This window comes from Sinocyclocheilus anshuiensis, unplaced genomic scaffold (genome assembly GCF_001515605.1).
Source record: "Sinocyclocheilus anshuiensis isolate Anshui unplaced genomic scaffold, SAMN03320099.WGS_v1.1 scaffold188, whole genome shotgun sequence".
Taxonomy (NCBI): Eukaryota; Metazoa; Chordata; class Actinopteri; order Cypriniformes; family Cyprinidae; genus Sinocyclocheilus; species Sinocyclocheilus anshuiensis.
In genome coordinates, this window is record NW_015555768.1 from 453,354 (window position 1) to 466,521 (window position 13,168).

The 13,168-nt window shown below is 34.4% G+C and overlaps 1 protein-coding gene and 1 pseudogene across 1 annotated transcript in view; one reads left to right on the top strand and one right to left on the bottom strand.

The window, feature by feature from the left end:
• Nucleotides 1-4,188, bottom strand: part of LOC107674279 (glutamate receptor-interacting protein 2-like) — an 81,269-nt gene extending 77,081 nt beyond the window's left edge. The window contains exon 1 of the mRNA XM_016468221.1: nt 4,111-4,188. Coding sequence (XP_016323707.1) covers nt 4,111-4,165 — 55 coding nt within the window. The 5' untranslated portion in view covers nt 4,166-4,188. The remainder of the gene's footprint in view (nt 1-4,110) is intronic.
• A 1,728-nt stretch (nt 4,189-5,916) lies between these two features.
• The window catches only part of LOC107674321 (protein SSUH2 homolog), a 37,001-nt pseudogene continuing 29,749 nt past the window's right edge, over nt 5,917-13,168 (top strand).

Below are 13,168 nucleotides of genomic sequence, written 5' to 3' on the forward strand. Positions count from 1 at the left end.
ATATGAAGAGATTTATTTTATTTGTGTTATTTATTTGATTTGGGGCTTGTTTTAAATTTTCAATTTAGTTTTGTTATTTACATTTACATTAATTTTAAATTTTGATATTTAGCAAACGCTTTTATTCAAGGCGACTAACAAATGAGGACAATAGAAGCAATCAAAACCAACAAAAGAGCAATAACATGCAAGTGCTATATTAGTATATTAGTATATTATTATAGTGTTATATTTCACTTTCACAAAGAAACGTACAGTATTTTGTCCAAGCAATAATAAAAGGACACATTTAATTTATAATTTGTCTTAAATCTCATTTTGTAAAAAAAAAATTGTGAGTTGAGTGAATCGTTACATCCCTGATAGATAGATAGATAGATAGATAGATAGATATGATTTTTTAAATTAACATTAGAAATTAATACTTTTTTTCACCAAGGACACATTAAACCAAAAGTGACAGTAAAGATGCTTAAAATGCAACAAAATATTTATATTTCAAATAAATGCTGATCTTTTGAACTTTCTAATAATCAAAGAATCCTGAAAAAAGTGTACCACCGTTTCAACAAAAATATGAAGCAGCACAACTGTTTTCAACATTGATAGAATTACATTTGAAAATGGATCAAAATAGAAATCTGTTATTTTAAATTGTAATAATATTTCATAATATTACAGTTTTTTTCTGTATTTTTGATCAAGTAAATGCATCCTTGGTGAGCATAAGATACTATTTTAAAAAGACACTAAAAAATCTTACCAACCCCAACATAATGAATACGACATGCCCCGTTTCCCTTCATTTGGCAGCTGAGCATCTAGTGCGAAACAGCCTTTGCAACATTATGGTAAATGTATTTAAACAATCCTGAAAAAAAAATATCTCAGTTTCCACAAAAATATTAAGCAGCACAACTGTTTTCAACATTGATAATAATAATAATTTTAAAAATTTTTTTGATGACCAAATCAGCATATTAGAATGATTTTTGAAGGACTATTTGACACTGAGGGCTGGAATAATGATGCTGAAAATTCAGCTTTGAATCACAGGACCAAATGTGGAAAAATGATCAACATGACTCACCACTGTTGTTGCGACCCTCTCTTCTCAAACCACACAGCATCATGGGAATATCACGATTCCATTCTGCCTCACATCAGTTTAGGAACTAGCTAAATTGACCAAACCGTTTGTTAAAGCGCACACCTGGGAATTAACATCTTACCCTATCCAATTAAGCTACATTACATGTGTAACTTCAGTTAGGATTCCTTAGAGAATGAATCAAGCAGACTAGATTCAGCGACCTCAAATAGTTTTATCTATAGCTGATCCTGTTGCACAGATGATGTTCAATCCATACAGGCAGACTACACAAATCATATAGAATTCCAGTTTTTTACATTAATGTATGCAGATCAAATATATTTCTTTCTGCAGGTCCATGTGAGCGACAGTCAGAGTGTAATGCATGAAAGAGCGACTGAAAAATTGTTGCATAGCTGGAACTGGATTATTCCTGAGACATTCCAGTGCCACTCCAGTTTGCTCTTTCCAAACAGCATAGCGTGGTCTCCTCCGCACATGCAACTAGTCTCCAGTCAGTCATCCATAAAACACGTGTGATCCGCTCGCACAGATTCAGTTCTGGGTTTGCAGCGTGAGCCGAAGCAGATGGTAGTTTATCCAGCGATGACAGTGCTGCAGTATGGGAATGTATCTGAACGCTCCGGTGCTTCAAGATCAGACCCGGACAGAACACACACTCACTCCTTCTCTCCTCTCCTCCCTCCTTTCTGCCACTCCTCCCTCACTTCTTGAGCTTCCTGCGCTGGCTTATTAATCATCTCTGTTCACACACGCAGTCTTGCACTCTGTGCCTGAGAGTATCTTCCTACTGGCAAGCAAACGTAGATATTAAACACACAGCCAAACCCCCTCACTACTCTCTCAGCCCCCCTCACGCACAAACACTTCCTCCTCCTGTCTGTCTCCCTCTCACATGCCCCGTTTCCCTTCATTTGGCAGCTGAGCATCTAGTGCGAAACAGCCTTTGCAACATTATGGTAAATGTATTTAAACAATCCTGAAAAAAAAATATCTCAGTTTCCACAAAAATATTAAGCAGCACAACTGTTTTCAACATTGATAATAATAATAATTTTAAAAAAAAAATTTGATGACCAAATCAGCATATTAGAATGATTTTTGAAGGACTATGTGACACTGAAGGCTGGAATAATGATGCTGAAAATTCAGCTTTGCATCACAGGAATAAATTACATTTTAAAGTATATTAAAATAGAAAACATTTATTTCAAATTGCAATAATATTTTCCAAAATTACCATTTTTACTGTATTTTTGATCAAATAAATGCAGCCTTGGTGAGCAGAAGAGACATTTTACAGCCAAGCATCTCGTGTGAAACAGCCCTGGTAAATGTAGTTTCATTACCATCAAATCACAGTCATCAAAAATTAAAACAAAATGATGCACCAGATGGTAATAGCACGGTACTGATCTACAAGATATAATATATAGAACATAGATGCATAGAATATTAATATATATGACTTATCTACTGTATATTATTTATAGTATTTCAACTAATACTATGGTAACACCATGACAAATCAAACATAATTTCAGTAATCTTTTTTTTTCTAATGCTATAAATAACATGGTAGATGAATTTCAGTGCTATGATATAGATCAAAGTACCATCTGATACCATCACAACATCGAGGTATTATTACTTTTTTACTCCTTTGTACTTCCATGTTATTACCATGAAAAATGCTAGTACCATGACTTGCAAACTTAATATTGATATGTGAATGTTATGACTTCCTACGCAACTATCTGGAATGCTTGATTCTGATTGGACAATGGTGGCATTCTGACGTTAAATAATTTGATATAATGACTACTAATTTGTGTATTTGACTGTTGTCATATTTAACTGACATACACTGTATATCTGCCATAGCTGTGCTCTATTTCTTCTTACATAATAAAATAATCAATATTTCATAAACATTTTCAAAATTGCTACTACAAAATAAAGGATTAAATATCCTGTTCCCCCTTGTCAGATTTTAATTAAGAGATAATGACAGAACATTATCCCTTACATAAACAGCATTTTAGAATCAAATATATGCATCTATTCCTCATGTTGTACAGTACACTGAATGTAAGCCATACACTTTACTGGCCATTAAAGGGATAAACTAAGAGCAAGTCTGTGCAAATCTGCTCTCAGATTTAATTTTTGGGGGTTGGTGGGGCTATTTCACCCACTACTAGAGTTTTGTCTTACGTTAAATAACTGCAAAGCTGAATTTTCAGCATCATTACTCCAGTCTTCAGTGTCACATGATCCTTCAGAAATCATTTTAATTGTGATATTCTATATAATCATTTTTAAAATTTAAAATGTAAAAATTTTTGCTAAGAAATATGCTGACTTATTAAAATATTCAACTAGCAAACTGTCCTTTTCAATTGTAATAATATTTCACAATATTACTGTTTTTACTGTATTTTGATCAAATAAATGCAGCCTTGGTGAGCATAAGTGACTAAAGACATTTAAAAATATCTTAATGACTTAAACATTTTGACTGGTAGTTTACGTTTCAGTTTATGAGCACGTATCATGATAATAATACATCTAACCTACGTGCATTTATTTTAAAGAAATATAGCACATTTCAAGCAAAAAAATAAGTTAATAAAGTGTGAAATTATTAATAAAAATTCAAAATAACTGATAATCTGTAATCTAATGTGGTGAAATTAATAAAGTACAAATACTGAGTGGGTTCACTGTAAAGGACTGCAGATTATTTGAAGTAATTTTAAACTATACAGCCACCATGTGGCTGAACACTGTTTTGCAGGTCACTTTAGCTGACATAGGACAACAGATCTTGCATTCATTTCTCAGACCCACACAGCCAAGAAAAAAAAAATGACACACATAATAACTTCAGCATGACTGTTCATGAAGTACACAGCACCTGCACATACAATTCACCCTTTACCTGTACAAACATCAGCACACACTCACCTTATGCACCTTCTCTTATGTCTTACCTTTAACCCTTCCTCTGATAACTCCAATCCGACATCGTAAAGAAAACGAGAACATCTTCCTCTTTCCTTTGACTCCTCCAACCAGTCCTTTCTTCATGGTCGCCAATGTCAAATATATAACATAAAGGTATAAAAAAAAAATCAAGCAGAATTCTTAGGACTAGTGTATTTTAATAAGGCAGGCCAGGTTGTCACATGGTTCATAATTAACAAAATATGTTTGCCAAAACATTGGTTTCATAACACTTCATAATAAGGTTCCATTTGTTAACATTAGTCAAATACATAAAACTACAACTAAAAAATCTTCTGAAGCACATTTACATTTATTCATCTAGACGCTTTTTTTTTACTTACACTTGAGGAAAACAAGAAAAGATTTTGCTGTTTCATTAAAGTTTTTTTTTTTTTTTTGCATGCAGTCAAATGTTGACGGGAGAGATGAGGTTTCAGCTGTTGCTTGAATTTTCAAAGTTAATTTAAAAATGTATTAATACATTATAAAAATCAAAAGTTGTATCCGTTCATATCATTTAATGGAGCTAACGTGAACTAACAATAAACAGTTGTAGCTAATCTTAAAGATTAATAAATTCTTTAACAAATGTAGGCTATTGCTCATTGTTACTTAATGCATTAACTAACATTAACTAATGGGAGCTTATTGTTAATCGTTACCTATTATTTTTGTTCCATATTTGCTATTTCATTAATCATTGTGTTTCATAATAGATTTACTGTTTAAATGTAGCCAAAAGATGATAAACAGGTTCACATTGTGACAATTAATGCCATATCGTGAAAAATAATCCAAAGAATGCAAATATGTCCAAAACGTCCTTCTGTTTACCATCATTTCTATTCAAGGATATATAAACACGTGAAATCCTGAATACCGAAAATGACTTTAAAGAAAGAAAAAAGAAAAGAAAAGAAAAGAAGAAAAAAAAGAAAGCACCTCACTTGTGTAGCTTTGGATGAATGAACAAGTGTAAAAGGTGTGACAACTAGCCCCTGTTAATATTTAGTAGTGACGGGACAATTGATACCGCAGCTCCGATGCAGTTTTCAAAGCACTATTGTATCACACACCGTGCCGATGAGGGCTGTCAATAGGACATTTAATCATGTTTATAACTCGGGTCTCAGAGACCCCGAACACAGCATAAGGATATAACAGCTCACCCAAAATATTTTTTGTTCAGCTACCCACGTCAATTATTAATTATGATCACGTTTGTGTATTTTATATTATTTATCGATATGTGAATCCGTTGACCAAGCTATAGGCTACATGACACGAGTTGTGGTCTCATTGGCACAAATTAATTTAGATGAGATTATATCAGATTAGATACTGTATTGATCCCAGATTGATTCCACTCTTGAATGTCACAGACTTCCGAAACTTTGTTTGGTCACATGCTTTTTCAAGCCATCCTCTGCTCCGCGATGATTTGTCAGTAATGGTGGAGAAAACAAGTCTGACAACCAGATGTCGCTAATGCACACGGTGTTAAAAGCTTCGAGTAATGAACCGTTTTTCGGCACAATTTCATGAAAGCCTCAAACCCTTCAGAAAGCCTCGGTTTCCCATCACTAGTATTTAGAGTACCGTGGATTTACTATCTAATATCATCACTGTATCATGGTGCCACATACGGCCTATAGGCTATGTTTCTAAAAGTAGCTACTCCTCTCCTAAAGTAAACCGCACTCTCGGTTTCTCTTTCTGGTTCCTCGTTGTCGCCTTCATCAGCAGGTGGTTTTTGTAACGTCAGTATGAAACTAGGAAGCCCCGAAAGGGCTTTTGCATTCGCTCTTATAAGATTTGCGAGTTTTGCGGAGTTTACATAGTTTCTCTGTGGAACGCAAATACAAGGTTTTCCTCATATTTAATTTCTATCAGCATGACGAGTCCCTCTAGCGGCTCTGTATGAAAGCGACACAAACATACTCAACTAAACTGAAACTGCACTTTGCTTTTGTGACACACGCGTTACGAATACGAATATTCCGAGGTTTACACATTTTTATATACAATGCACGCCTGTGTAGACTGAGCAATGGCCTATTGTTGACCTCCCCCCGCACTTATGAGGGGAGTCATTTACGAAATAACAATCACATGATGATTACAGAATAAGGAAGCTGTTCAGGAACTCTTACTTTTACTTCTCACTGCGTTTGCAAAATGGAGAGACCGACTGCGAGGTAAGTAAAAAAAAATTACATTTGTCATAACCGATATTTACATTGTTTGTGTTTTGAAAAATGCTCAAGCTGACTTCATTAACTTCCTCTGAAGTGACTATGGAGCTAACTACGGCACCGTTAACCCGGTCTATGGAATACCAGCACCAGGTAAGAGTTTGTTGTGACATTTACACAATCTCAGATTTCCACAGGACGGCACCCCATGACTACTTTTTCAAAGCTAAATTAGTACCAAGTTTCTGCTTAACGGTATTCAAAACAACGCTTTTTTTTTTTTTTTTAGTGCAGTTAGTATGCAGTATTAATATTAGTATTAGTATGCAGTACTTGTTCTATAAAAATGTACAATGGCAATGCAAGTATCTGCAAAAATACCATAGGTACAGTTATCCTTACTATACAGTATTTACAAAAAAATATGGTACTCTCAAAATTTACAATTGCACTCCGGTGTTATGGATCAACTTAAATATAATACATTTATGAAATTTGCAGATTTTATAATTCCAGGCATGCAAAGTCTATTTACAGTACATTAAATATGCAAATTAATGATACAATTGCAATAGTTTATATATTTTATTTAATACATGCTTTATTTAACATTATTGACAAGGGACTGCCTGAGTAAACAAGAAATAAAAAAACAAACAAATAAATAACATTATGAATCTGAGTAATTTATTCTTTATTCAAATATTTGGGTCAATAATATGAACCCATACATCCACGTCAGTGGCAATATTTGCACACAAATTGGAAATGTCCTTAGCATCTAGTCATAACAGATTGCATACATTTGTGTTTGTCTTCTTCCTGGAACACACTGCTCCGGGTGTGTGTGTGTTCACTACTGTGTGTGCGCACTTGGATGGGTTAAACGCAGAGCACAAACTCTATAGATTTATATGGATATGACACTACGTAATGAGCTTATGAAACTTTACACATTTACAATTACTTACTATATTATTATTTACTATTGCTCCACGAGGTCTGAAATATAAATTGTCACGATTAACATCCTCCACATTTCATTTCATTTAACTTCCTACCGTATTGGAGAGAAAAGAAGTAGCACATTGATCTGCCAGCTGTGGGTCTTTATGCAGAGAACTCTGCTCAGATTTTTTGCACAATGATGCATTTAAAAGTTAACGGCCAAACAGATGTTTGTAAAAGTTCACATTGTTGTTGCCGATGAAATATAACACAGATAACATTAAATAAATCTTTTTTACCAGGTTAAATGTTGCTTGTTAGTATTTCAAACATCTGCCATGTTTGTAGTTTTTTAACGCTTTTTATTCGTATTTGTAGTTCTGAAGCGAATCCTTCGCCAAAGCACAATGGACTGTGGGAAATATTAGCCATTAGAGTGTGCACGAATCCAAAAAATCTGCCTGAAATCGTAGACCATCCGGGGACTTCTGGCATACTCTTTTCAACATACTATGCTTTGGGATACACTTATTCTAATCTCACATACTATTTAGGATGGATAGTATGAACATTGGGACGCAGGAAGATTTGCGACACGCTTTGATGTGGTTCGTGGAGCTCTCAATAGTTCCAAACAACTCCGCGCTGTCAGTATGTTTGAATGGGTTTAATCGGGAACAGATATAGAGCAGTTTCACTATATTTGCAGTAATTATGAACACATAATGTGCATTGATAACTACGCTTTACACTAGCATTTTATTCAAGGGAGTGATAAAGAGACAGCATTAATATGTTCTCATACTTTTTGGCAGTCAAATGTGACCAAACACCTTAAGTGTAACTTTTTTCGATTAAATAATTGTACTATATTTTAGTTCAGTTCTATTTATTTAATATTTTGAGGACAATTTTGGTAGGCTACTACATATTATTTGCACTATTTAAAGTGTAAAACGTTCTAATATGTTTATTACTTATATTACAATTAGTGTAGCATTTAGGGTTAAATAGAGATTTTTTTTTTTTTTTTATTCTAGTGCAGAGGCAAATTAGAGGCATTTGGTGGCCGGAAACATAATATTAATATGTAATGCCATGGTTTAACCACTAGATGCCTCTATGGCGGTTTAATAAGCTTACATGTGTTTAAAGCTTACATGCTAAAAAGACTATTGCCGGTCATAATTGGTTACTTATTTTTTTAGGTTTTGAATTTTTAATTTAGCTATATTTAGACATTATCAAACACTCGATTTTATAAGTTTCGATTTTTTTTTTTTTTTTTAATGTTACATTTAAAAAGGTTAATTACTTACATCCCAGTGTTATTTTATGATATTCACAAAAGCATACAACATAAGTGAATATTAAGAAAGGCAAGCAAATATGGAATTTAATCCAATAAAAAAATGTTTATAAACACAAATAAGTTTCGATTTTTTTTTTTTTTTTAATGTTACATTTAAAAAGGTTAATTACTTACATCCCAGTGTTATTTTATGATATTCACAAAAGCATACAACATAAGTGAATATTAAGAAAGGCAAGCAAATATGGAATTTAATCCAATAAAAAAATGTTTATAAACACAAAGCAACCAAATACATTCAGCGAAACTATTGTATTCCTTGAATGGGCAGTCTTCAATGAAACTCATTAAACCTCCTACAGGGAGAGAAAGATTGCAGAAAGACTAAAAACCTAAAAATATGACAACTAGCATCTGGTTATGTTCGCTATTAATGTGTTTCTCGCGTTATCTAACTGCAATTATAGTATAACTCTCTATCTAACTATAAACATTAATCATAACGCGCTTCATAGAATACCACCACTGGACAGATTTCCGAGAGGTCAACTAATGCGTTAAAATGTCAAACAATTATGTAATTTCTTCAACATTCTGGCGAGTGTGCTTCTGAAATGAATGGGCTTCAATGCTGGAACTATTAGTCGTTTGCTGCTCCATGACACGCTTTACTTCCGCATTCCTCAGTTCCTATGGCAGCCAAAGGGAGTGTCGCAACTCTGTTTCTCATGGCTCTGGCTGCACTCAAGTGAAAGACGCGATCTTAAATAATATTTAAGCTTTCTCTGTTGCTTCAGTTTAAGATATTTGACACTGTTTGGGACGCTTCTGTATTTTATGGACGCATTGAGAAAGATGTTAGATTTTCAGTTTTTTGTTTTGGGCATCATCCCACAGCACGATTTTTTTCTCTCTCAACATAAATTGCATTGTTACAATATTCGAAACATGATCGTTGCAAATGTATTACACTTGAAATATAATGCGTTTGTTTGAGCAATGGTCATTTTCAACTTAAGTGAACGTCTCAAGATAACGGGGGCGGGGTTTGTGAACCCTGTTACCATGTGAAATTGTTAAAATGACACTAAAACTTTGTTGAATACATTAGCACAGTCATTGAGGGAAAAAAAATCACAGTCTAATAGTTGTATCAACATTTATTAAGAACATTAAGAATGTACCAAACGTGTTTTCTTTGCAGCTCCATAGTTTGCATCTGACGAATCTGCTGGAAAGTGAAATAAAAGAGCTCACGTCCCCCCAGTTAACACGACCCCCTGTTGATCCATAACACCGGTACTTCCTACTGTGGTAAATGTCCAAAAACTTGGTAGAATTCACTGAATAAATCGGTGAAAAACAATGTTACTTATTGTAGAAACAACTCCACCCACTCGTCCATTCAGCTCCATCCAATAGCAGCAGCTGTCGGACTATATATAGCCTAGGCTGCTATACATTCCTAAACCATAAATACAGTAGAATTAAATCCATAGGCATTAGAGCGCACACTGCTCACTACTGACTTCAGGAGTCTTACCAAGAACGACAATCAGTTCTTCAAGATCTAAATCTAAAAAGTAAGTTCCTAACCACTGCTTGGTGAATAACATTTTCAATAGCTTTTTTTTTGGCTAATAATAACTGGTTATTTATAGGCTGTATGGATTTTTCACAAAGGTATTTCCAGGGATTAAAGTTCTCCGTCGCTACGACGGATTTCCGTTAATTGGAAAAAATGAGGGGAAAAGAAACATGTAGAGCGTTGTTGTTGTTGTTGTTGTTTGGTCCGGCACACCAAAAATCCTTCCCGCTACGGCTGCAGCTTCTCAGTGACAACATAGTGATGCCGCTCACATCATTCACAGTCGGGTTATTATGGGATTACATCTCTGCCGCAATTCTGCGTGCGAAAGATCATATTTTGAGCGCGCAAAAGTGCGTTTTGCACGCGCGCGAACTGAGTTTTGTGGAGAAAATGTTTTGTCTCGCAAAAAAGAAAGTATTTCGAGCACACGAAAATCAATTTTGCATTTAAAATAAGTTTTTGGATGTGTGCAGACCTTCTCTTTTGTGCATGCAACGTTTCACTAGCTTGCTCACCTGATGCCCGCCCTCAGTGCTCTCTAAATGCCAACAGCACGCTCGGGCAACACAACCCAGCGTTACAATATGCCATAATTCCAGCCAATCAGAGATGAGGCTGCTAAATTCTGATTGGCTGGTTCTTTTTAGCAACATCATATGACCCCTTTAATTCCTGAATGAATCAGCCATTCGTACGAATCAATTGAATGAATGATTCCGTGATAAAATCAGTGACTTGCCGCCACCTGCTTTAGTTTCATTTTTAGCGTATAATTTCAGTTGTTTAAATCATTTAATATTTCTGTATTCGAAATTTTATATTTAAAACATTAATCTCCACATGAATGTATGAATTTGATTGCACTCATGCCACCTTTGAGCCTCATTAAACGTTTTGTGTTCTGTGCCACCTCTGTACAAATAAATTTTTATTAATACAAATTTCATATGATTGGTAACTTATTTGTCTTATTCTACTTCTTATTATATTGTTCTAAATATAAAATGTAAAAAGCTTATAAACATACATTTTTGAATTTGACAGATGAAAATGATGCCATTACAAAGGTAAAAAGAAAGTTTTTTACCCTGTAAGTCACTTTAAGGAGTCAAATGTCACCTCATATTAGGAAGGATCATTTTTGATCAGAATTTGTGATTACTGATCAGAAGGTGCTCCTAATTTTTTTTTTAATTAGGAGGACAAGAGCTCCTAAAAAGAAAAGTAAGCAGAGCCATGTGTAACAGTATATTAGATCCATGCATGAGGTCTTAAAGAGACAGTAGCCTAAATAAACCTCCTCCTGCCTTTCATTATACAGTGAAGACTAACCAGTGTTATTTTACAGTTGAATAGATTATAGTTAGACCTAACTGAAAAAATTAAAATACTGTTAATTTAATTTGTATCTTGTTGTTGTTTTTGTTTGTGCTATTGATTGTCATTAATTTGTTTGTTCTTATTTTATTATTTACTATTTACTTGTCTTTTTTAGTTAAAATAAGGCCATGTACACGTGTATTTTTATAAACGAAGTTTTTCCTTCTTCCGTTTAAAAAAAAATCTCCGTCCACATGAAAACGCAAACGCGTGGTCTTTAGTTAAAATAAATTCAATTCTGAGTGCACCTGATTCTTGGGTGGGGAGGGGAGGGGGCGTGGTCATGAGAAATAGTCCTGCCACCACAGCTGGAAAAAATCCTAAGAAACACTGCATACATTTAATAAAATTAGAAAAATGCCATTACAAAGATAAAAAGAAAATGCCCCTGTATATCACTTTGAGTCAAATGTCACCTCATATTAGGAAGGCTAATTTTTTATCAGAATATTTTATTATTGATCAGAAGGTGCTCCTACATTTTTTTAATTAGGAGGACAAGCGCTCCTAATTACAAGAAAAAACTGCTCTTAAACTGGTTGTGTGACAGGTATGGCTGTGGAATGGGGTTTGGCTGAGGAAAAAATTTCAGTCAAAAGATTTTTTTTTTTGCTTTCACCCCTGTATTCAACACAGGCCGCTGGGATTGACCAATCATAAATCACAATCAGTATTTCAGAAGCTGTGCAATAAATAAATAAATGTTTGAACGTATAGTGAAATTTTTGTGATATTTGAAACAGAATTTTATTAATGGTTCCAGTGGAAAACTTACCTAACCGATTTGCTTGAATCTCTCTCAGCCATAGCGGCCGCACCCGCAACAAGCATGCACGGACCTTCTGCACCCCCTGCAAACATGTTTGATACCGTCCCTGGATATGAAGGAACAGTAGCTGGCGGAGGCGGTAAGAAGCATGCAAGTTCAAACAAATATCAAACATCAAAGAAGCTAAACAAAACGTTTCAGCATGAGAAAATGTGCTCGGGCTCATATGGTGCATTCAAGTCATGTCGGATAGATCATATTTACAAGTTGAAAGCACATAAACGTCACCACAAAATAGTAATTACAAGTGGGAAACTTTTCTTTAAGCCCCAAGTTTCCGAATAGAGGGCATGTTAGTGCAAGTTGCATGTACAAAATTGTACAACTACCATAGAATATATAACTAATTAAATTTACAGCACCTTCATAAAATTTATAAACACATATAAAAGCAAAAACACACCGATGCACATTTTTTTTCATCATTTTGTAGATGCGGAGTTAAAAAACCTTGTTGAATTTTATGTACAAAAGGTACATTGCCATCTTGGTCCGACCAAACGATTTGAACTAGTGGTCGACCGATATTGGCTTTTTGACAGCCGATGCCGATATCTTGGAAAGTGGGGTGGCCGATTGCCGATATGAAGCCGATATAATTGTATTTATTTTAATTAATATTTAAAAAAATTGTAATAATTTGAAAATGGATTAAAAAATGAATTTGTAAAATAAACATAGGCCTACTTATACTTTAGATCAGCGGTTCTCAATTCCAGTCCTCGCGTACCCCCGCTCTGCATGTTTTGCATGTCTCTCTTTGTTAACACACCTGATTCAGATCATC